Source organism: Acanthopagrus latus, chromosome 5, assembly GCF_904848185.1.
Source record: "Acanthopagrus latus isolate v.2019 chromosome 5, fAcaLat1.1, whole genome shotgun sequence".
NCBI classification, from domain to species: Eukaryota; Metazoa; Chordata; class Actinopteri; order Spariformes; family Sparidae; genus Acanthopagrus; species Acanthopagrus latus.
This window is the reverse complement of record NC_051043.1, coordinates 5697514-5719945: the sequence shown is the minus strand read 5'-3', so window position 1 is coordinate 5719945 and position 22432 is coordinate 5697514. Positions and strand designations below refer to the sequence as shown.

Below are 22432 nucleotides of genomic sequence, written 5' to 3'. Positions count from 1 at the left end.
CAGGGCCGGCCGTGACAGGTTTATCCCAGCCGAGGGGGAAGGTAACACACCGAACGGCACAACGTGGACCGATAAACGTCAGGCCTAGCCGTGGCGCCGTGGTAATGGCTGACAAACGGCTCAGTGGCTCATCTCGCAGCCAGTCAACCCGAGACACATGTGCTGCACTGTGCTCTGTTCTATCAGAGGGGATAAAACCAACAAGAGGAGGCTCCTCACACTACAACCCTCCTGACAGCCAGGCAGAAACACTGCCGCTCTCATATTCAGCATTTAGAACATGAAAGAATGCTAGGAATACAATACAAGGAATACAGAGAATAAAGGCAGGCTAATATATCATGTGCTATATTCAACTGAATTGGATTGAAGAATGCATGCTACTTGGAGGTAGAGTATTTGAATATTCCTCATTATGGCTCAGCAGTGTGTATGAAAGCATGTTTGCTGTATATATGCAGCATTTAATGAAACAAGGGGTGTCAGAGTAGGAATAATAACATGTTATTTACCCATAAAACATCTTTCCTTATCATTATTTTATTATTATTTATTTTAAACGGGTTAAGGGTATGCAGCATCGACCAGTGCCACATGCCGCAGAATTTATAGCCTGAGCTAGCTTTGCTACGCCCTTCTGTAGATGGGTTTCTATAAAAACACACATGCAGTGTAGCAAGAGAGCACACACACACACACACACAAGTGACAGGAGCTGCAAGTATATGAGATTTTCAGGGCAGGATAAACATCCTACCCTAAAAATCTCATATTATTTTTTTGAATGTTTTCAACTAAAATTCTTACATATTGCACCTTTTAAACAGTGCAATACTTACTTTATGTCCAGGCAGACATTAGCCTTGGTAGAAACTTAAAATATATATTTCACCAATCCGTAGAATTCAATAACCACAGATATGCAAATACACAGTGCAATCACCATCAATTTTCATACCATGGTATACCTTTAAACAGGTATATTTTTCAAGTTTTGACCCTTTCATACATGTTAAAGTAGAAATGATTTTATTTCCTCTCAATTAAACTATTTACCACATGTAAATCTCTACTTCTTTAATTTCCCATTGTTTCTCATAAAAGACTGTTTTGCCTGTTGTGGCAGCATTTTAAATCTGATTTAAAGAGGAAAGAAGTTCAGGAACCTCCATTTAACCAACAAGCTTTCATGTGACACAACGGTGTCCCACAAAAATAACTATGGAAGATATTGTACAAATTTACATGGCAACCCAAATAAAATCTTCTCAGTCTCTGGGTATGACTGATTTAGAGAAGCATTTCATTACATTTGGACAGTTTTTTTTACATAATCAGCCAGTTATTAGACTGACAGCTGGTCCATGGGGCTTTCTGAATTTGAACTATACTCTGTTTACTCAGTATTCTAAATAACACTGCCAACTCGATCCACATAGCTTGATGCATATGCACAGGAATCACTGCATATGAATCAAAAGGTGACATAACGCAGCTGATGCACAGTGAGGTCACCTTCTGTACACCCCCCCGTGTATCTGCTTGTACCTCTTATGAGGCTCTGATGTTAAATAAAACCTTCAAACCAGAGACTTAAAGAGAGGGTTTGTACTCTCCGTGCTCCGCTTCATCAAAGAGGTGATGAAACATTGCTTTTCATTGCAGACATGACCTGTCCCCCAAGCGTCTCACACAGAATTCCCTTGACTTATAATTGCCTCTAACGCAGTGATATGTAGCTGAATCAGACGTGAAAGAATAACTCAGGCAGCTGAGATCTGTCCAAGGCTGGTTTTTAACAGATGCCTAAAACCTCCCCCACATCTCCTCTTCAAACACGGGGACAGCAGGAAGGTGAATCCACACACAGGCACAAACACAGAGAAAACATCTGGTCATGTTCAAAAAGGTAGCAGAATCGCTTACAGCCAAACAAACAGGCTCAGTATCAGTATTGGAGGGGACTTTACTTAATAGAAAGCACAGTCTACCGCGGTCGTCGTTACAAGGGACTTTTCAGACACAGACGCAGATTATAAGTGATCAAGATAAACGGATAACCGATATTTGGAACCACAGTTATCTTGTCCAAATTTAGAAAAAAATGACCAGATAACAATTACTTGTGACGTGTAACAGATCAAACAGTCCTGTAGGCGGGACAGTGAGTGAGACCAGAGTACAAACTACAAACTGGGCATGGGACAAAATGAATTGTGATTGGTGATATTGTCCAGATAACCATGGAAATATACTTAAAACGTAAAATAAAATAATTAATATGAAAAAAAACAAAAAAAACAACTCAAAATGCACTTAAACATACCGGAATCACCGTACACTTCGTTTGGAAACAAACAAATCAGTAAACAGGAGATAGGTAGTAGCCTGGGCTCCCTCTCGTACGAGCTGAGCCTTCAGCTATGGTGACAGGCTACGGTAACTCAAAACAAAATCAAGAAACCACCGCAGATGACCTTTAAAGTCGTTAATGCGAGCTGAAAGGCTATTATTTATGACATGTAACCAATCAGATAGAGTTTTGGGTGGGACGTTGAGTGGGTCGTGGTTTGGTTAAAAAACCACCAGAGCAGTACTGCACTCTGAAATGTATTTATTCTATGGGCGATCAGACACAAAAACCACTGATAGTGATAATCTGAAAAAACTGTGAATATCGGCCGTGACAATCAGTCATCTGATAATCAGTCTAACCCTAATCATCACTCTGACAATACTATGATGCATGATGTATATCAGACCGACTGGCCCAATACTGACATATTAGTATTGGTGAAATTCTAGCAGATAAATGGAGTCAATAATATGAAGCAACACAGTTTTCTATGACTTAACAACAGCAGCATTTACAAACTCTGATAAAGTAAGGAAAGAGGAGAAGAAGAAGAAGAAAAAGAAGAAGAAGAAGAAGAAGAAGAAGAAGAAGAAGAAGAAGAAGAAGAAGATCCCTATACTCTACTGTGAGCATGTCCCGACGTAATCGATCTCTCAGTGTCCATAACATTGGTCTTGTTCTTTCTTACAGAAGACAACTAAAACGTAAACCTGAGGAGAAACTTTTTGTTTAACTGCTCAGTATTCAGGTATTCGCAGTGAGATATTAAATCTCTGACATATAATCAGATTATTCCATGTAGTGTATATTCTTTCCATCGTGTGGAGTGACATACATTGAGGTAATGTGGCAGAAACTATGAGCACCGTCTCTTAAAGAGTAAAGTGCGTACGACATGCGATTGTCGTTCCTCCAAAGCAATGGCAACACATTTTAATATCACAACAGGCTGAGGAGGGCGAGGAGCGTCACACTGAGCCTCGGCACTCACCTGCCTGATGAGTGCTCAGCCCCCCATCGAACACGGTGACCTTTGGCAAGGTCGTGGCATTCTGGCAGCAGCATAAAGACACTCCTGAATGAATAAATTAGTGCTCATTTGGCTGCTTTGTGTCCTGTTTGCTGCGTCGCCTCGAGGCTCAACCTGTGGCTCGTCAACACCGGTCCCAACGTAGACGGGACATTCAGGCGTCCCCTTATTATCCCCCTGGAAGTTACATAATGTGTGTAGCAACCCCATCCAGCTCTAATGAAATGGCTCCCCGTGTGATAAAATGATATGATAATAAGATGTGCATCATTAACATAATTCTTTTATTCACCTATCACAGACAACAGTATTGATGTATACATAAGCCGGTGTGTTTACTCCCACATTATCTGTGCTTTAGTTGACACCCCCACCTGTGACACCCTCATATGTAGACAGGAAAACCTCGCGTCTCTTACCTGTGTCCTGTCGGAACTGGTGCATGGACTGCAGGTCGATGATGTAAGGGGAGAGCTGGCCATCCACCTGCCCCAGCACCACACTTCCCCGGGCGTCCCCCTTCAGTACGTTCTCGATATGGTGGCAAACAGCTGCGGTGTAGGGCCTCCAGCGCCCGTGTTCGTTCAGCCACTCCCAGACCACCACCCGGGCCAGGTTCTGAGGAGGGTACCCCAGCCCGTTGACGGGCGCCAGCAGCCCTGATCCTGGACGAGCCATCTCTCTCTGCGGCGTCTGCGCTCGTGGGCTTGAAACAGCTCTGCAACCCTGCCAGTCAACTGGCACACTGGAACATTTTCATCAGCGGCGAACGGAAAAAGCAAGACTCAGCGATAAGTGTGGTGGTTCTCAATTATCTCATGCTGCTCTCAGGCACGCTGCTCTGCTGGAGTCATCGTCTACAGGTGACTGTTGGCGCTTTGATCAGCCAGAAGCAGCCTCTGTCCTCTCGAGTTTGGCTGTGTTTGAAGTGGCAGATGATGGTGGTGGTGGTGGTGATGATGATGAGAACTGCAGCCGTAGTAGCCTCAGTCCTCCACAGCGGCAGCAGGTAGACAGGGGACACTCTCTGCACAGGGGACAAGGAGAAGAAAAAGAACACACTGGTAAACAAATGATGTGATGTCTCCCAGGAGTTATTACTCAACAGTCTGTTTCAAGGGAAGACGACACAAACCAGCTCTGTGCTGGAGCCCCATTAGTGGCCTGCAGCTCCTGGCGAGTATGTTTACTTATAAAGTGTAGTGAGGGGGAGAAAACGCACAGGAGCCTGTGAGCTGTCTCGGAAGCAGACTGACTGTGATTGCCATCATATTGGTGTGGTTTGGAACAGAGCAGCCAGATGCTATCATAATCCTAGCAGACACCATATCACTCAGCCGTCTCCACACACACACACACACACACACACAGAGAGAGAGAGAGAGAGAGAGCCGTTCAGGTGCAGTGGAGGCAGAGCAGAGAACGCTGCCTCTGTTGCCTCTGCGATGTGTAAACACAATTAAATCTCCGGGCTCGCTCTGAGTGTGTCTCGCAGCATGCACGGGTTGATACAGACCTGTAGGCTGCAGTTGTGGAGCCGCACATCTGTCAGGTAGAGGCTGCATCTGACGGGCTCCGGCCGAACATCGGATCGCACGAAAAGAAAGGGGGATAAAAAACCCAACAAAAAAACAAAACCAGCTGCAAAATCTCGTAACGCACCTGCTTCTTCACATCTGTGATTTCTCCTCTCCTTCAAACTGAAATCTTCCTTCAAACCCTCCTCCTCCTCCTCTTCCTCCTCCTCCTCCTCCTCCTCCCGCAGCTCCGCTAATCCAACGCTCCCGCACGGAGGGGGGAAAAAAAAAACAAACCCCACCGAGCCGTCGTTGTATCCTGGTGGCGACTGTGCCACAGACTACAGCAGCTTGTTGGTCCGCTGTGTTAAAGTGAATGCATGCCCCAGTTGCACGGCCGTCAGTGCGTGAGCCGCGCGCACATCCCGCGGCTCACGCGCGTCTCTGCCTCGAACGCCGAACGCCGCGCGCTCGCACGGTAAACACGCATTCTCCCGCCGGCCGCAAATTACGCACAAATGTCCGGGCGCACCTGTGTGGTCAGCCGTTGAAAATCGTCCCAAGTGTCAATTACAGCCAAACAAATACGTACAACTTCCGGTATCTGGTTTCAAAATAAAACCCCTGCTGACAGGGGCGGAGAACAAAGTGGGGCAGATTAGATGGAGATAAATTCCTGTCAGACATTTAGGCACAGGTGATCAGATGGAGACATGCTATGTTTACAGATCACATCTCAGCATCTGATTTAACACTCAGAGAGACACGTGACATCCACCTGACACTGAGACTGTACAGGTACAACATAATGTCGCCCTCAGTTGGAACATGGGCCACTGTTAGACTTCACCCAGAACACAGCTCACACTTCTGGGGTCCCAGACATATAGTGCCATCAACAGACCGTGGGTACATCCAGTGGTGGAATGTAACTAAGTACATTTACTCAAATCCTGTACTTGAGTACAATTTTGAGGTACTCTTACCTGTGTATTCCACTCCACTACATTTTGGAGGCTTTTTTTTTTTTTTTAACTCACCTACAGTCATTTAATCAACTCAGCAACAGTAACGTGTCCTTGTTACTGGTTGTTCTGCAGATTAGATGCTGCATCAAAGCCAAAGTAGCATGTTTTTAAATGTATCTTATCACCAATAACATAAAAAAACAAAATTCTGATGACCAGAATAATGCTCGACGACTTCAGTAATGTGGCCCCCCCTCTCAAATTCCAAGTCAAGTCCTCCTGAACTGTGATATTACTGGACAATGTGTCTTTCCTGTTCCAACAGGTTTGACAGTAAAGTCCCTTCCCATCATATTCAAACAGTGAAATATTGACAGCCTCATAAAAAAAAAAAGTAAAACAGAACAGTAACTCCAGTCCTCCTTTCTTGGACAAAGACAAGTACATAAGATCTGACTGTAAACCACAAGACAGCTGTACACAGTTCCAAGAACTATAAATGAAATGTAAAGCCAAAGCATCTGTTTGTAACATAAAAACCTGGTTTCATGAACATGTGGGTCATTGTTTGACGTCACTGACAGAAATGAGAGAGGTGATGATTGAGTTTCAATTTATTAGAAATATCCACAGAACTATGTGAAAAGTAAAAAAAAAAAAAAAAAAAGTGTCATTTGAGATTGATATCTTGCAGAAGCATTACTATGATTCATACATTGCAGTTTTGTCATGGGCATTGTTGACAATGTTGACCTCACTGAGGGCATCATGATATCTGATGAAGTGTCTGAAGCTACAGGAAAGCTAGATGATAAAAAAAAAAGACGTGTACGGATCTGATCTCATCACTGCAGAACATCTGGATTGCAGCAGCTGATTAAACTTGCTGAAGCTTATTTTGCTGGCGCTCTAGTTCACGGTGCGTCTGCTAGGCGAGTTCAGTGCTGCTGGTTCCTGTCAGCAAAGATCAATTACGTCACATCAGTGGCAGTGACTGACTAGACTGACTAGATTGTAACAAATTAGTCTTTACTCATATGTTTTTCAAAGTGACTGTGAGAAATGCGATAAATAGAATTGCTTATTCACAGATTCTTGCTTCTTGCTTTTTAGTTTTACTGTTAGTATGCCTTTAGAGGCCTTGAAAACTTTTTGGAAAAAAAAAAAACCCTTTAAAGAGAATCTTCATATCAACTCAAAAGGGGCGGCTGTGCTGGTATCAGATGATGCAGGCTCGATAGCAGCAGTGATGCATTTTTACCCACATCATTAATGGAGCGACACAGGGTGAGATAGTATTGAATTCATGTTGTCAGTTGGATGCTTGCAGTCTTCAGAACTCCCATACGATGATTATGCTATGGTTAAATCATTTTTCCTGGTGTGCTATTACTTATTTTACCTTTTTATTAATTACTTGTACATTTTAAGTAAGCAGAAAGGTCAAATGTCTGAATCCAAATTATATAGAGGATTTCACTGATGCTGTTGGACAAATGTAACATGTTTAACTGACGTCCAGGTCTGCCTGTTGCATCAGTCTGTCACAGTTGAAGAGTTTGATGTAAATCCTGCTAATTAAGACAATGGTACCATCTGCTGCCACATTAATGTAACATGTCTTTTGGGTTTCAGTCTAGATATACAGTATAGAGGCTTTTATAGAAGTGGGGCCTTTCCCCCCTGGTTAGTTAATCCTGAAACGTCAAGTCCCCACACTGTTACGTGACATTGATAGTGCTGCAGTGTCAGTTGCAACCGAATCTGTCGACACCTTCTGTATGGATGGTGGAGCTACTCTCCAAACTCAGGTGGGTCCATAATTAAACTGGTTCAAATTAGTCTATTATGAAATCACCATTAAATGTGCACTACTACAGCTTTGGTTATATAGTCCTGTACCCCTGAACTGTTTCTGTTCTGTACACATCTGGCTTTAAAGTACAACTTAAACTCACAGTAGCCCTTGCAAACTGTTAATTTTGTTGTAGCAATATTTCTGTCTCTGTTGCCGACCTCATGTACACACTGCCATCCAATCCACAACATTTCTCTCTCTTCTGGGGAAAAGAAACATGTCAGAAACTTACCTGCAGTGCTTGAATGTAGCCAACAAGGATCTTGGCATTGATGAAGAACTATTTCTCCATTCTGCTGATCACCACAGCTCTAAAAACAGCTCATGGAAAAAGGATTAATAGAAACATTTAGACAGATGAAACCATTAATGATGTTGTCACTGAGTCATCAACTTTTTTAAAAGGGAAAAAGTTCATTTTAGTGCAGTCTGACTTGACATGTGTGGAGAACAAAGTACAGCAGAACTGTAAAGAATAAATCTTTTCTTCTCCAAGTTATGCTTTGATTCAGCTCCATTAGACAGGTGCACATTACAGATGCAAAATCAGACAAATCTCCCTCATTTTATGTTGGTTGGTCACTTTGGAGCAAGAATCTGGGTTTCTCTGTTTGTCCAACTCAAAAGCTTGCAATTATTTGGAGAGCAGCGCCATCGTGTGGCCTGTTGATGTTAGTAAAGTTCAGGAAACTCAGCTCTCTGTAATTACAAGGTTGTGTTCAGCTTTGAGGAAGCTGCTGTGGAATCCAGTTTGCCGGAGTTCTGTCCTCAAGGGCTGTTATGAACACTGTTTACTTAAAAACAGCCAGAGCTTGGTTGTTTCTACATTGTGGAGGTCTGTATAAAATTACAACCCTGTGATTCCAGTGCTGTACCCTAACTAGTTCTAAGTCAGAGGAACCCACCCAAAGTGACCTCTGAAGGTCATTTCAATACCCTATATTATTATTTGCAACACCAGTGACACCTAGTGGGCTATTTGATACACACCAGGGGTAACTACAAACAGTATCTTGCATGTGTTTGTGTCTGTACCGCTGTCGTATCAAAGTCACAATAAAGTACTCACATTTGAGGATGAGCCTATACAAGTCCTTACACAAGATATCTATAGTCAGGTACAGAATAGATAAAGCTGATGATGATGACGATGATTAAACCTTAAAATTAACACCATACATACAAAAAAAACATGGTGTCATGTGTTTGTCTTTTTTCATTTATACAAATATAAACCTCTGTAAGGAATCGTGTTCAATCAGCATCATATCTTATGATAAAACAACATTTTTGTTTTTACTGATGCAACCTTCCCACCTGCACACAACAATAAATACGAATTAGTGGAAAATGTTTAATAGTGAGTAAAATACATTGAAATCCTTTAAAAATCAAGCAATTCCTTGTTCAAGTCCATCTGAATACGTAAAAGAATATAACTGTTATTTGTGCTTTTTAAATCAAAACTGCTTTGATTTTACAACATAGCTTTTATACAAATATACATACAGTAGTGATATACAGGGTCACAGACTTCTGATGTTACCAGATCCTGCATCATTCGGGGGTAATCTATGGCTCGGCCTTAAATGGCCGTGAATGATATCATAAACATCATTGAGAAGAGACCATATGGAACCAATTTATCTGTGGGTCAAACAAGAACTGCTGGTAGCCGTCCGTCGGGTGAAGTAACATTACAGCTCACAGAACAACATATATGAAGAGAGCCATGATGGCAGCACTGATCAGCCCGGAGATAGGAACTGTGACAAACCAGGCGATGAAGATGTTCCTGAACAGACGCCAGTCAACTGACTTCCTGGAGCGCAGCCAGCCTACAGCCACCACAGAGCCCACCTGTCATCACATGAGAAAAAACACTGAACGGTTGAATATGATAAATTCACAGCAGCAAACAACCAATTATGATGTAATGATTGTTGATTTTTGATGATGAAGTGGAGAAATGCAGTCACTAGAAAAATATATTGCTAGTTGACGTTTCTGCAAAGCCTGTTTACATATCTACAATGCATGTTCACATAACAGGTTTATGACCTGACTTTGTTATCAGGAGGTGGAGGCATTATTGGTGGAGTTAAGCTTGGCGAGAAGGCTGCCAAGTCAGTGAGCACAATTTGAAGAGGGGCCACTGCGTTTCAACATTGGTAAGCATGACACCACTGGGTCATAGCAGTGTTTGTGCCAACAGAACTGGCCTTTTTAAACGAGACCTCTGGACATGTCAAGCTGTGTTTGTGGAGAATGAGGCAGGTATTCTAAAACATGGCGTTGTCCCCAACCCTAATCAAGTGTTTTTGTGGCTAAACCTAACCAGAGCATAAGCATAGTGCTTTCAGTACATAAAATTGTCATTTTAACCTAAAGAATCATCAAGTTTCAACATATCCATGGTTTGCAGAAACATAAATTGCCTATAGTGATTCTGGTGATCGGGCTGAATGGAGTAATGGCGTCCTTAACATTTTTAACATTTGAATCCCTTGCAGTCCTTCCCATGTCAACATGGCAGCCTGGTAATAAACGTTCTCATATTACAGCTTAAAAAGTACTTTAAAATATTTTTTTTCTGAAAACATTGCAAGACAGAAATGGGCTGTGCAGTAATAGAACCTTAACTTACATTAGATCAGCACTGCCTAATTTTACAGTTTCATCTGAGATACAGGACCATCCGTTTCAAAGGACCCAAAATGGCAGCTAACTTGTCATAAACTTTCTAGTTTTAGAGCCAAGTAGTCCACTAAAATCCACTAAAAAACACTGAATTGAGTTTCCTTACCTTGCAGTGGGTGGTGCTGACAGGAAGACCAATATTGGACGCCACAACAACTGTGAGTGCCGAGGCTAGCTCAATGCTGAATCCACTACATTGAAAGGGATATGTATTGGTACACTTTGAAAGTAATATGTCATAATTTTAGTTGTTTTAGGATTTAAATACGTGTCATACCTGGAGGGTGTAATGGGTGTAAGGTCTTTGCCCATGGTCTGGATCACTCTTCGTCCCCAGACCCAGAGTCCGGCACAGATGCCCACTCCACCATAAAGAAGCAACCAAATGGGCGTTGGTGAGTTGGACACCACAGAGCCGCTCTCATACAGAAGCCACAGAGCCACCAGCGGACCAATCGCATTGCTAGTGATGAAAATGGCTTCTGTAAATTCTCTGATAGGGCAGCACACACGCAAATCCCTGAGGAGAAAAGCACCCTTGCCTACCTGACATCGTTCCCTCCGTGAGCGAAGGAACCAAAGCACGCCGTGAGGATCTGCAGGAACTGGAAAAGCGAGGAAACGGCAGGTTGGTCGACTTCCAGCTCGTCCTCCTCCGGAGTGGGGTCTGGGCCAGCTTCCTGAGTCACACTCCCGTCCTGGACTGTGCTCCCGGTGGACACGGCTGAGTTGTAGCTGCTGTAGCTGTCCACCCTCGATCTTCTCTGCAGCCCGACTTCCAGGTCTTTGTATTTAGGATCTCCTTGGATACCATAAATGGCCATGGTGTAGGAGGTGTAGCTGTTGTTCCTCCTGATGGGTCTCTCCTCTGTATCAGTGTCACCAATGCAGTCACCGACCTTCGCCATGTGAAGCTTGTGTAGAAGATCTTTGTAAAGGCCAGAGTCTTTGTGGATGGTGTGGGAGCGACCACTGTGGGGATCGGTGATCATCATAGGGCCAACAGTGCCGTTTAGACCTGTGAAAATAAAATGCTATGTTCATTCTAATGCAATTGGCATGAATGCTGCCACTTGTGGAAATATATCTGACATTTCAATGTCAGCTGAAGCATAAATCCTGTGATTTATTCCAAGCCAATCGTTTCTCACCATTCCCTGTATCCAAGTCTTTGGTTTCCATGTCATTGTTGTCCAAATCAGCTTCCTCTGAGCCTCCGAGTTTGAAAGCCACCTTCTCACTTTCTGCTGGACGAGGCTGGGGTTGAGGGTTCGGAGGTGGGAGCTGTTCTGCTGGCGGAGGTTTGCTGGTGTTCTTCTCCATTAGCGGAGTTTCACACGGAGCAGGAGCTGTGTCTCCTAAAGCACATCACAGTGTTCCACTGAGATCAAGTATGTCACGTTGTAGGCAAAAGTTTAAGCCCCAAATTTGCTATGCAACCTAGCAGACGATTAAAAACTCACCCTCTTTACATTACTGTTCTTTCTGAAGTTGTTTTTAGTGCCACTAAAAATGCATTCGTGAATGGAAGTCTGCGGAATTTACTCACGTTTGATTTTCTTCCTGAGGCGTGGGCAGACAACGAACCAAACGAACAACGCTGTGACGAGGGCACAGCCCAGGGAAATGCACAGTGTACCCCACCACGGCACTCTGTCAAAGCCCAGCACTGTGCACACACAAGACATGAGAGAGAGCTCCGTCTCAGATAAAGAGTAACAGGAACGCAACACTTTTGTTTCATTCATCATCAGCTGATGCTGCGTCTTTGAAAACAGTGACAAAAGACAGCATTAGCATTAAAAAGTGTGTTGTAAATACCCAAACGTCACACTTGAGTAAAAGTTAAGATACTGTGTTAAAAATATTACATTGGTAAAAGTGAAGGTTGGTCATATGAATAGTACTGAGTAGTAAGTAAAAGTAAATTATACATATCCAGTGTAGTTCATGTATATGTACTGTATACTCTGGGTAGACTGATTGTCAGACGACAATTATTAGGTCTCATAGTCTGTATTTTCTGATCTTTGGGATCCATGAGTTTATCTTTTATCCAATTGCCAATAAAATTAATTAAAGGAATGGTTCACCCAAAAATGAAAATTCAGTCATACTTCTACTCAGCCCCATGGGGATGGAAAGATAGGTCAAAGTTGTAGTAACAGCAGAAATTAACAGCGAAACAGCTTTGCAACATTCTCCTAAACAACCAAAGTAGATGGGGACTTGTTTTAAAATGTGAAAAGAACCAAAAAAAATAAATAATGATAATAAAAACTTAAAAATAAAATTGCTGCTTATAGCTCATCCAGCTTAATCCAAGTCTCCATAAACCTCAGGATCCTAAACTGAATTGAAAAGACTAACTAGACTAACTAGTTAACTAGACACTGTGGCTAAGCGATAAGCTAACAATGTTACTGCACACTGCATCTACTGTGGGAGCACGAGCTCGACCAAGCGTTGGGAGTGTAAATAACTTCTTTTCAAATTAATTTGAGATCATTGGGCTTCCAGAGACTTCGATTTTGTTGGTCAAGCATTTACAGAGCCATTTTATGTTGTTTTTTTCAGTGACTTTTTGCCTGATATTTTTTAACAAGGCCCCATCTGATTTGGTTGTTTAAGAGATCGCGAAACTCTGTCTTGCTGTGATGCTCCAGAAATGTTCTGCGGACTATCAAACTTGACCCACCTTTCCATTAGCACAGGGGATGAGTGGATAATGACTCAATTTTCCTTTTTGGGTGAGGTGTTCCTTTAAAAATGCACTACTTCAAATCTGATGCAGTATGTAAAGTAACAAGTAACTTAAATTATCAAATAAATCTAGTCGAGTGGAAGTATTGAGCATCACAAAATGGAAATACTTCAATGTTGGGCTTGAGTCTAGCACTTAAGTAAATGTACTTAGTTACATTCCATCACTGCTTATAAATCCCTATACACTTTAAGCTGTTTTTGAAAATGTTGAAACACCTAATAACTGACACATTTTAGGAGCATGACCCTTATTACATTTTGCAACAGTTCCAAGAAGTTAAACATGATAAGTTTTCCAAAGTATCCACGCCTCTTCTATCTCATGAGCCGTGGTCAGGTGACATGCTCAAAAGCAGACAGAACGTCTCAATGGTCGGCTCCAGTGTGTCGGTGTGTCCCAACAGACAGCAATATCAGCAAGGCAACACACTCCGCCAGTCAGATAGTGAGAAGGAGCCCAGTCTTGCAGCCAAGTGATAGTACGCACAAGAGTACACTGACACTTTGAGTCGGTCCACCACTCTTCAAAGGCTAAGCTGCTCTTACTGTTATATGACAGGTTAGTATGACAATATTGACAGTTCCCTATCACAACTTACCTGTTTGCTCTTGAAGACAACAGCAGGTTAATGACAAATAAAAAAAAAAAAAACACGGGGTGAAAGCAGCGACTTTCATCAGCAACATGGCTGAGAAGCCACGCAAACACTCCTCCACACACACAGCTGACGTGTGCAGGCAGAAAATGTTGTTTTTGTCTGTGTCTGTGTCTGTGTTGTGAAATAAAGTGTTGGCTGGAGCGTGTGTGCAGTATCAGTGTGAGAGGTGCGCTCTGCTGTAGTGTGCTGTAATTTTGCACAGCAGGAGTTATGGTGTGTTATATTCCTTGACCCCACACACCGGCCTGCAGCCTTCAGTTGAAGGGCCCAGGCCAGTTGACTCCTTGATAAGTTCAATCCTGCAAATGAAACAAAAAGGAGTGGAAATTGTCCATTTAATAGTTTTATCTTTCTTAAATTCCCATTCAACTGCTTTTACTTTATGTTTGTTGGTTTTAGTCCTGTGCAGTCCTGTCTTAACATGTGTCTGAGTTTTGTTTTTTTTTTTCCTCTGGCGTTATCTTTAAGGGAACAGTTAAGCAGACGGATGTCCTAATGATGTCCTCTTTTTTTAAACTACGTGTTTCCTAAGTTTCGTCACCTACGTCGTCCTACGAAGAATGTCATCAACCTGACAACCAGAATGTCCTCTGTGTCTCCACTGAAACTTTATTCAGACCTCGCCTCGCTCCCGGCTTTTCAACAGCTGCTGTGTTAGAGCAGTGCGGTGAGGGAGAGTCAATACAATCATGAGGGAATGTGTGGACACGGTACTCACGTGGTGCTCCTGTAAACATGATGGAGAAGAGGTTGATGCCCATAGTGATGGCATAGAAGACAGGGAGAGCTCTGAGGCCGTTGGGGACGGGGTCATCCTGTGGAGAGGAGTGTGTGAGACATGTCTGGGTCATAATCTAAGCTACTTAGCTGGCTAGCTAGCTGGTTAGCATGCTAACAACTGTAGCTTTTTAAATATGTTTTTTTAATAGTACCAATACTTTTTCATTAAAGGGCTGATATGTAGTTTTTGAAAAAGAAAACTCAGAATTTGAATATTTATGATATTAATGAGGTAATAATACAAACTCAGAAATATTATGTTTTCCATAACTCAATAAACAAACTGTTCTCAGAGGAAAAAAGGATCCAGAAAAAAAAAAAAAACTGTTAGGAGAGTGGCAGGGTCCAACAGTATGGAATTGTATTGTCCTTTAAGGTCAGTTTGTTTATTCAGTCATGCAAACAAAGAGAGTCTGTTTATCAGTCAGTGAAGATCTTTCCCTTCTGATTAAAATTTACTCTACAGAACTACATAGTGCACCTTTAATCTAGACTTTACTTTAAATACAGGACTTGTGTTTGTAATGGAATATTTCAAATTGTGATACTGGTGCTTCTGAGGACTTCACTTACCATTAGTTACTTAAATATTACACTCACAATCAACCATGTCCACTAGTTAGTTTTAGTTTTACACTTACCTTATTCAGAATGAATTTGCGGACAAAGTAGAAGAGGACTCCTGACATGATGCCTGACAGCACAGGTGACAGGAACCAGGAGGCCACTTTGGAGATTAAAAGACATTTAAAATAACATTGATTACTAAGCTTATAGCATTTGTGTTTCTCGTTAAAGCAAATACTTTCAAAACATCTATTCACCGATGCGCAGTATCTCAATCCATTTGACCCCTTGGTGACCCCTGGCTACCATGGAGAATCCAATTGTGGCTCCAACAATGCAGTGGGTTCCAGAGATGGGGAGCTTCAGGAATGAGGCAGCCAGCTGCCACACAGCAGAGCCTGCGGGACAAACACATGAGCGAGGCCTCTTCTCAGAATCTGAAAATTCACTCGTCACTGCGTCTCCTTTATTTTCACTGCACCATTTAAACAGTTCTGTGTAACGTATGTGAATGCTCACCAAACATTGCACTTATGGAGCCTGCCATCAGGACGTGTTCGGAGCCGTTGTACATCCGGACGTCAATGATCCCCTGTCGGATGGTCTCGCTGACTTTGGCCCCCAGCAGCACCGAGCCCACCGTCTCAAAGATAGTGGCCAGGATGCAGGCCTGGCGCAAGGTGACCACTCCAGAGCCCACTGCGGTACCAAAGGAGTTGGCCACGTCGTTGGCTCCCACAGAGAAGGCCAGGATGAAGGCGATGACGAAGCCTAACACCAGCAGCCATGTGTAGCCTGACAGGTCAGACTGAGCGGCCACAGCCATGGTGGTGACGGCAGCCAGGCTCGCTAGAGTACTTGTATCCATCATCATTTAATGAGAACAATCAAACCAAGCTAATTTATTGTGGTCTGACAGCGACCTATGAGGTAATATACGGTAGTTTGATAAATAAATTCCTACAACACAATGGATAAAAGAACCTCTTGGCTCAGTTCTAAAGGTGCAACTGTGAAGAAGTCAGAATGTTTTGCAAGCTTGGTGTGCAGAGTTCATCTGTAGGCTTCACCATAAAACAGGGTTCAGAAACAGGAGAGACACCCATTGTGACAGCGATGATACACACTGCAAAGACACAAAACACATAACTTAGTGGCTAATATTCCTTATTTACAGGGTCAAAACAAAGGTGAGGTTACAGATTAACAAGCCCAGAACCAAACAGCTTCATTGTGTTTAGTGGGGAATGATTTACAGCATGCTGTGGCAAGGGGAAGTGGTTTTATAATAAAGTGCTTTATATCAGTAATAAGTCATAATGAGCTGAGCCACATTAGTGTCTGACATACAATTGCTGTAACATAAAATTACTGTAGAGTTATGTCTGAGGCTGGGGAGCGCTCGGTTAATTACCTCTGCCAAAGACGTTATGTTTTCAATTCACGTGTACGTTTGTTGGCGAGTTGGTTTGTCAGCAAAATTAGACAAAAACTACTGAACGGATTTCCACGACACTTGGATAGATGATGGGTCTGGGCCCAGAAGAGACCCCATTAACTTCTGAAGCAGATCCAGGGGTTTATTTCTCACTTTGATGGTTAGAAAGTTTTACGAGCGGTGTTCATCTGTGAAGACCGTCTCGCTGAGCAAAACTTGTGTTTGCGGCAGATCCTCTTTTCAGCACTAATTCAAAAATTCCATGCACTTTTTGTTTGGTGCACCACCCAATACGACGTGACGTGACGTTTCACAACATTTCTGTTCATCAGTCAGGGAATACTGCGTGGATCCTGGTTAAAAAGATCAGCTGTGTTGACAGAAGGTTTGCTGGTTATCTAAGAGTGAGGACAAACTGATGTGGATAAAGTGGCCTTGGTGGAGGTATGCGCTCTAGTTGGAGTCAGAGTCAGAAACTGCAGCTTGCAGGCACATTTTATTTAGGAAATTAACGGAATTATTTTCATGAGAAAAAAACAAAAAACAAAAAGACTTCCTAAATGATGCAATGTGCATGTTTATCATGATGTTGACGATTATTTTTATTATCATTATTAAACATATCGGTCTATTAGTACAACAGTGACTTTGCCCTTTACAGAGTGTTTAGTCTCCTGGGGTGTTATAATAGGATTTGATCTTGGACCAGGAACAGCTGAGAAATCTGTCTGTGTAATGAAGGACCTGTCTAAAAATGTCCTTGTAGCACTTTGTCTCCAACATTCATCAACAGTCACTACAGCGGCCAAAAGTCTGTCAAAATGTCGGCTGCGTAGTAAAACCACACATTAAATCCACTTTACGCGTCAGAACGGGGCTTTGGAGCCGCCGGATGACTGGCCCATTCATCCAGGACCGTCTGCGGCCAGTCATTTCCAACAAAACTCTCCATCAGTATAGAAAACTGCGGTATGTTAATCTCCTTAGCTGAGATTGCGTAATTTCGAATGTCGCGACGACGAAAACAAAATCAGAGGAAACGTGAGAGTCGGGAGAGAAAGGATATACTCACAGGTGAGGGCGACGTGGAGGGTTCGGATCCGGCGCTGCGTGAGGGGGGAGATCAGCCTGTGTCAGCTCACTGAGAGGATGTCAGCGTGTGTGTGTGTGTGAGTGTGTGTGTCAGAGTCCAGCACTGTGTGTGATGGTTGACAGACCGGTGCTGGACGCTGCTTTATATACGAGCGGCTCTCGGTGCACGCCTCTCCAGTCATGGGACCTCTGCCGTCTGAAGTTAATGTGTAGCTGCTTGTTGGCACGGAGGAATAATTACAGTTGTCTTTTGACTGTGTTCGTTTCAAGCCGAAATCCCCAAATGATGTTTTCCCCTCGCCGCCGCGGAGACACAGAAATGTCCTTTGTTTCTGCCTAAATATATCCTCCTCACGCTGCGGAGGCAGGGGAGCGCAACACTCCGGGCCACTGCGTGTTTACGGTCATCAGGGTTTGTTATTTACGATGGAATCGGCGTAATGTTCCCATAATATTCCTGGAGACTATCTATAGGCCCGGTTTTGCTCCTTTACAAATACAGATACAAATAGGAAACACGTGCTTAATGAGCTGATGGTTATTTAATGAAGTGACCACAGGTGATAACGAGGATGCCTCCGCTCTGGCGCCCCCTACTGGCCACACTTCACCTGTTTAGACCCAGTAAAAAGAGCAGTTCACCCAAAAATGATCTACTGACTTTCCCCTCCACTACATTTGTTTGACTTTATGAAACTAGTTACTAGTTAATTGCAGATCACGGAGTCAGAGCCAAAGTAGCACGTTTTTAAAGGAAAAGTACACCCAAAAGTTAAAAGGCAGCCCTGTGCTGATGCAAATTTCGGACAAAGTTTCGTAGTTCATGAAGACATATCTGGAGCAGCAAAACAGCGCTGCAGCATCTTTTTTCAAAAAAGTGTCTGGGACTAAAAAAGTGATACAAATAAGATGACCATAAAATGGCTGCGTCAGCCTAAACCAAGTGTCTGGGAGCCCCAAGAGCCCAAATTAATTTAAAAACATGTTCTTTACATCCTCGTGGTTGAAATACCTCAGATGTGGCGCAAACTAACACTGTTAGCTTGGAGGCTACAGTCAAGATTTTGGCTGAAGAAAGGCGTTAAAACGACTTTTCAAATCAGTGTGAGATCTCGGAGGCTTCTGGAGACTTGGATTACACCACATGAGATTGTGAGCAGCGTATTGCAGCACTGTTTCGCTGTGAAGCTCCAGAAATAACTGTGGACTGGCGAGAACAAAACGACTGATGGTTTTACATTATAAAAATAACACAGTCCTTTTATAGACTTTTACAAAAAAAGTCCCTCCTTTCCTTGTGTCTCTCTCTTCTCGTCTGTCTCTTGCCGCAAGAATGTTAGAGTATTCCCCCCACAGGAATATGCATTCTGCAAAGATTTGACCCAGCTGAACTAAAGTTTGGTCAGTGTAAGATCCCCCGTTGTGCGCACAGCCCAGGAAGCAGGTGGACCCAAGCAAACGATGAAGCAACAGTCACATACTACGGGACGTTACTCATCAACCTATTATGAATACTCACTGTACTGACAAAACTCTGTCAGGCCGCCTTCGCTGTCAGCAGAATCCACTCTTTTCCGAGATGCTACATTGCCTCCAAATCTGCTGATGGCTTCCTCTTCATTACTCATTTATTAAGTGTCTGCCGGATGATGTAGTTTGGATCGTGTGGAACATTTTGACCTTCCCGGAGCATGTGACAGGTCCAAATCACTGTGACTCTCAACCGCCAGAGAAACAAAATGTGAAGGTGGCAGAAAACCTGCGCCGTGTCTGAGTCGCTCGCATGCGCTTTTCAGAAAGAAAAAAAGGCATCGGCGAGCACATCCTGTGTCATATTAAACAAGTGTTCTTTCAGTTTGTGTTGGTGAGCTGATGTTTCAAGCATCCATTTGCTGAGTGTACATCTGAAAACCAAAAATATTGCTACACTATGAGTTTTCTCCCGCTCAGATCAGCTACACTGACATCCAGAGAGTAAGAAACTGGCGGCCAAACATTAACTTGTGAAGGACGGTTCTGTATGTACTCTACAAACCACAGACATTATTTACTGCAGGCTCCCCTCACAGGGGAGGCTTATATTGTGCTTTTGGACTGTTTAGGGTTAGGTGTTGCCACTACCATGGCTCTGAAATTGTGACATGGTGTTTTCCCGACATCTCGTCAAAAATGTCAGTTTTTTCTGGCAGTGACACAGCTGGTAAAATGTCTGGACGCCTCATCTGAAATATGTGTTTGTTGCAGCTAACACAGTCGGAAAGTGTCCTAACATCTTGCAAAAAAAAAAAGCCACCGACAGAGCAGTAAAACGTCCAGATGTGTAGTCAAAAATGTGCGGTTTTGTTGCCGCTAACATGGCTTGAAAATGTCTCCTTAAATGATTCAAGTGGTTTCGAACAATGTTTTCTCGTTTTCTCCCCGCTGTCAGACTCCCACCATCTCCTGCTCCTCATGTCGACACGACAGTCAGCTCATATACGTGTAAGATGAGGGTGATATAACGGGTAATGCATAATTGTTGATATGATATGCATGATCCGTACAACGATTTATTCTTACGTCTCAGCCGATGTTGTTCCTTTTAGTTTTTAATCACAAATAGTGTTTGTGGATTCTTTGTTGTTGGATTTTTTTTTCCATTTATGTCTCGTTTTATCCTTTAAAAGAAAAACCCCCAAACATTTGTTTGTGCTGTTATATAACTGGGATAATGTTTGCGACAAATGCTGGTGAGGGTTTGTTGTCTATTAAAATGTCTCGGTGGATGTTACATGAAGTGCAGCTGCACTTCACAGCAGTTCACGTGGCCAGAAACTTGGAGTAAGCATAAAGCTGATTTAAAGGGCTTGATTCAAATCATATCCAGTTGCTATTGTGGGTTAAATAAAGCTGCCACCCAGCGGTTCGTGACCGAACAATTATCATTCAAACAATTATCCCACATCTTTGATCATTTAAATACAAAGAGGTGGAACCAGAAGCTTGAAAATGAATCGTGCTCTGCTCCCCGACAGAGACAAAGTCATTCCATGCAATCATGTTCTCATGAGATTACGGCTGTAATTTCAGTTATTTACAAAATGCTTCATGCTGTGTTGACAGTGATCTAACTTTCGACAGACAAGACAAAGTGCAAGAATTTTCCCAGAGGGCTCGGGCCAATCCTCTAAACTGTAGTCCAAACTTAATTACCACTGCCACAGTCAAATTGAGTTAAATGTTGTTTTCTGTCATGTTTGAGGTATTTAGAATCATAATTATCTTTTATTGTTGCCTCAAACGACAATGTGCATTTGTTGTGGAGCAGCTTGAGAAGTTTTTTCTCTTAGCATTCTCATGACAGCCACTTTCAACTCAGCCGTACTAGATGGCAGCGCTCTGTAGTTGGGCACATTTTTATTCATTTCATGCATTATTGTGGCTGAGTGCATCGAATAAAGAGTTCATCTTAGATACGGGTGTATATTCCGAAATTATAGTTAAGAACCTTTAAGCTGCAAATGGTGCAAGGTAATCACTCATACAGACTGGCCCCTGTCCATTGTAGTACTGCTGAATAAGATTTTAAGTGGCTTAAGAGCATATGAATGAAGTGTGGCATGCAGCTGTGAAAACCTGTAATGGAGTCGCCTCCTAGCGGTAAACCGAGCAAAGGATTGTCTCTCCCTTTCTCTCTCTCTCTCTCTCTGTTTAGTTTCTAAAGGTCACTCTGTCAGGCAGCATTTGGCCCACGACAACACGTTCAGCGGCGGAGTTGTGTTTTTAAGCTGTCCGTGCTGTTCATCATGCAACGTGAGACCATTTGGCTGTGACGCAGTTGGCTGTCTGAGGTTTACCCAAGGGCCTCTAGATGGCATCAATGCCCCTGTTCGGGTTACACTGGTTAATGAGTGCACCTCATGTGGAAATACCAGTTTTAACACTTAATGAGGAAAAGTAATAACCAGCAGTTTGGCTGTTGTTTACTTTTTTGTGTGTGAACTTCCTGCAAGTGTGTTTGCCGTATTTTTGTTACTGTATGGTGGATTTTAAGAGGTTTTGTGCAGCAGGCTCAACTCAAACCACCCTATGACATAAGCTTGTCCACTTTTAACGATTTATCTTAACAATTATTGTGTAAAAACACATTAAATACACATTTCCCCTCCATGATTTGCAACTTTCCTTTCACGACACCCATCTTGTGGGCACATTACGGTTATTTCCCAACTCTGTATAATTGACCAGCTCTGTAGTTTCAGAGACAGAAGCTTTGGATTTTCTTTTAAAAATGTGGCTTATCGTGTTTAAAGTTGGACAAGATAGGACATGCAAATAAGTAACTGAAGAGCTCAACTGGTTCTCATGCTCAGGCCTATATTAGCCCAACCCTTCCTTCCCCGCTTCCCTCCCTCCTATCCCTTGCCAAACAGGATCTGTAGGATCTTACAGAGTCATTTTCTCAGGAGACAGGAATGTCAGAAAACAAGGCCTGGTGCCTGCTGCAACATGCAGCCTACATTCCCTCAAACTTACAGGAAAAAGTCCCGAATGTGTTGCTCATACATCCATTTAATTTCCACTAAGTGTGTGGCAACAGGGCTCCGTGTAAAACGGCATGTGAGCTCCGGACGTGGTGCAGACGCAAACTGACTCACTACAAATTAGGTTGTCTGGTAAACCCAGCCCATTTTTACAAGGTTATTTGACGACCTTTGGTCA

General features: G+C 42.9%; 2 protein-coding genes across 5 annotated transcripts in view; both read right to left on the bottom strand.

Moving 5' to 3' along the window:
• dtx1 (deltex 1, E3 ubiquitin ligase) overlaps window positions 1-5481 on the bottom strand; it is a 52149-nt gene extending 46668 nt beyond the window's left edge. The window contains exons 1-3 of one of the 4 annotated variants that reach the window (XM_037098246.1): window positions 4903-5480; window positions 4522-4727; window positions 3806-4413 (exon numbers count right to left, since the gene is read on the bottom strand). In XM_037098246.1, coding sequence (XP_036954141.1) covers window positions 3806-4064 — 259 coding nt within the window. In that variant the 5' untranslated portion in view covers window positions 4065-4413; window positions 4522-4727; window positions 4903-5480. Of the gene's footprint in view, window positions 1-3805; window positions 4414-4521; window positions 4728-4902 lie in introns of all 4 variants that reach the window. The other 3 variants (XM_037098248.1, XM_037098245.1, XM_037098247.1) reach the window with 3 other exon arrangements.
• A 3586-nt stretch (window positions 5482-9067) lies between these two features.
• slc20a1a (solute carrier family 20 member 1a) lies at window positions 9068-18246 on the bottom strand. The gene is made up of 11 exons (XM_037098868.1): window positions 17712-18246; window positions 15721-16327; window positions 15459-15599; window positions 15276-15361; window positions 14573-14669; window positions 11979-12098; window positions 11581-11787; window positions 10976-11447; window positions 10707-10892; window positions 10536-10620; window positions 9068-9589 (listed from the first exon to the last, which is right to left on the bottom strand). The coding sequence occupies exons 2-11, from the start codon at window positions 16073-16075 to the stop codon at window positions 9434-9436; spliced, it is 1905 nt and encodes a 634-aa protein (XP_036954763.1). The 5' UTR covers window positions 16076-16327; window positions 17712-18246; the 3' UTR covers window positions 9068-9433.
• Between the last annotated feature and the right edge of the window lie 4186 nt (window positions 18247-22432).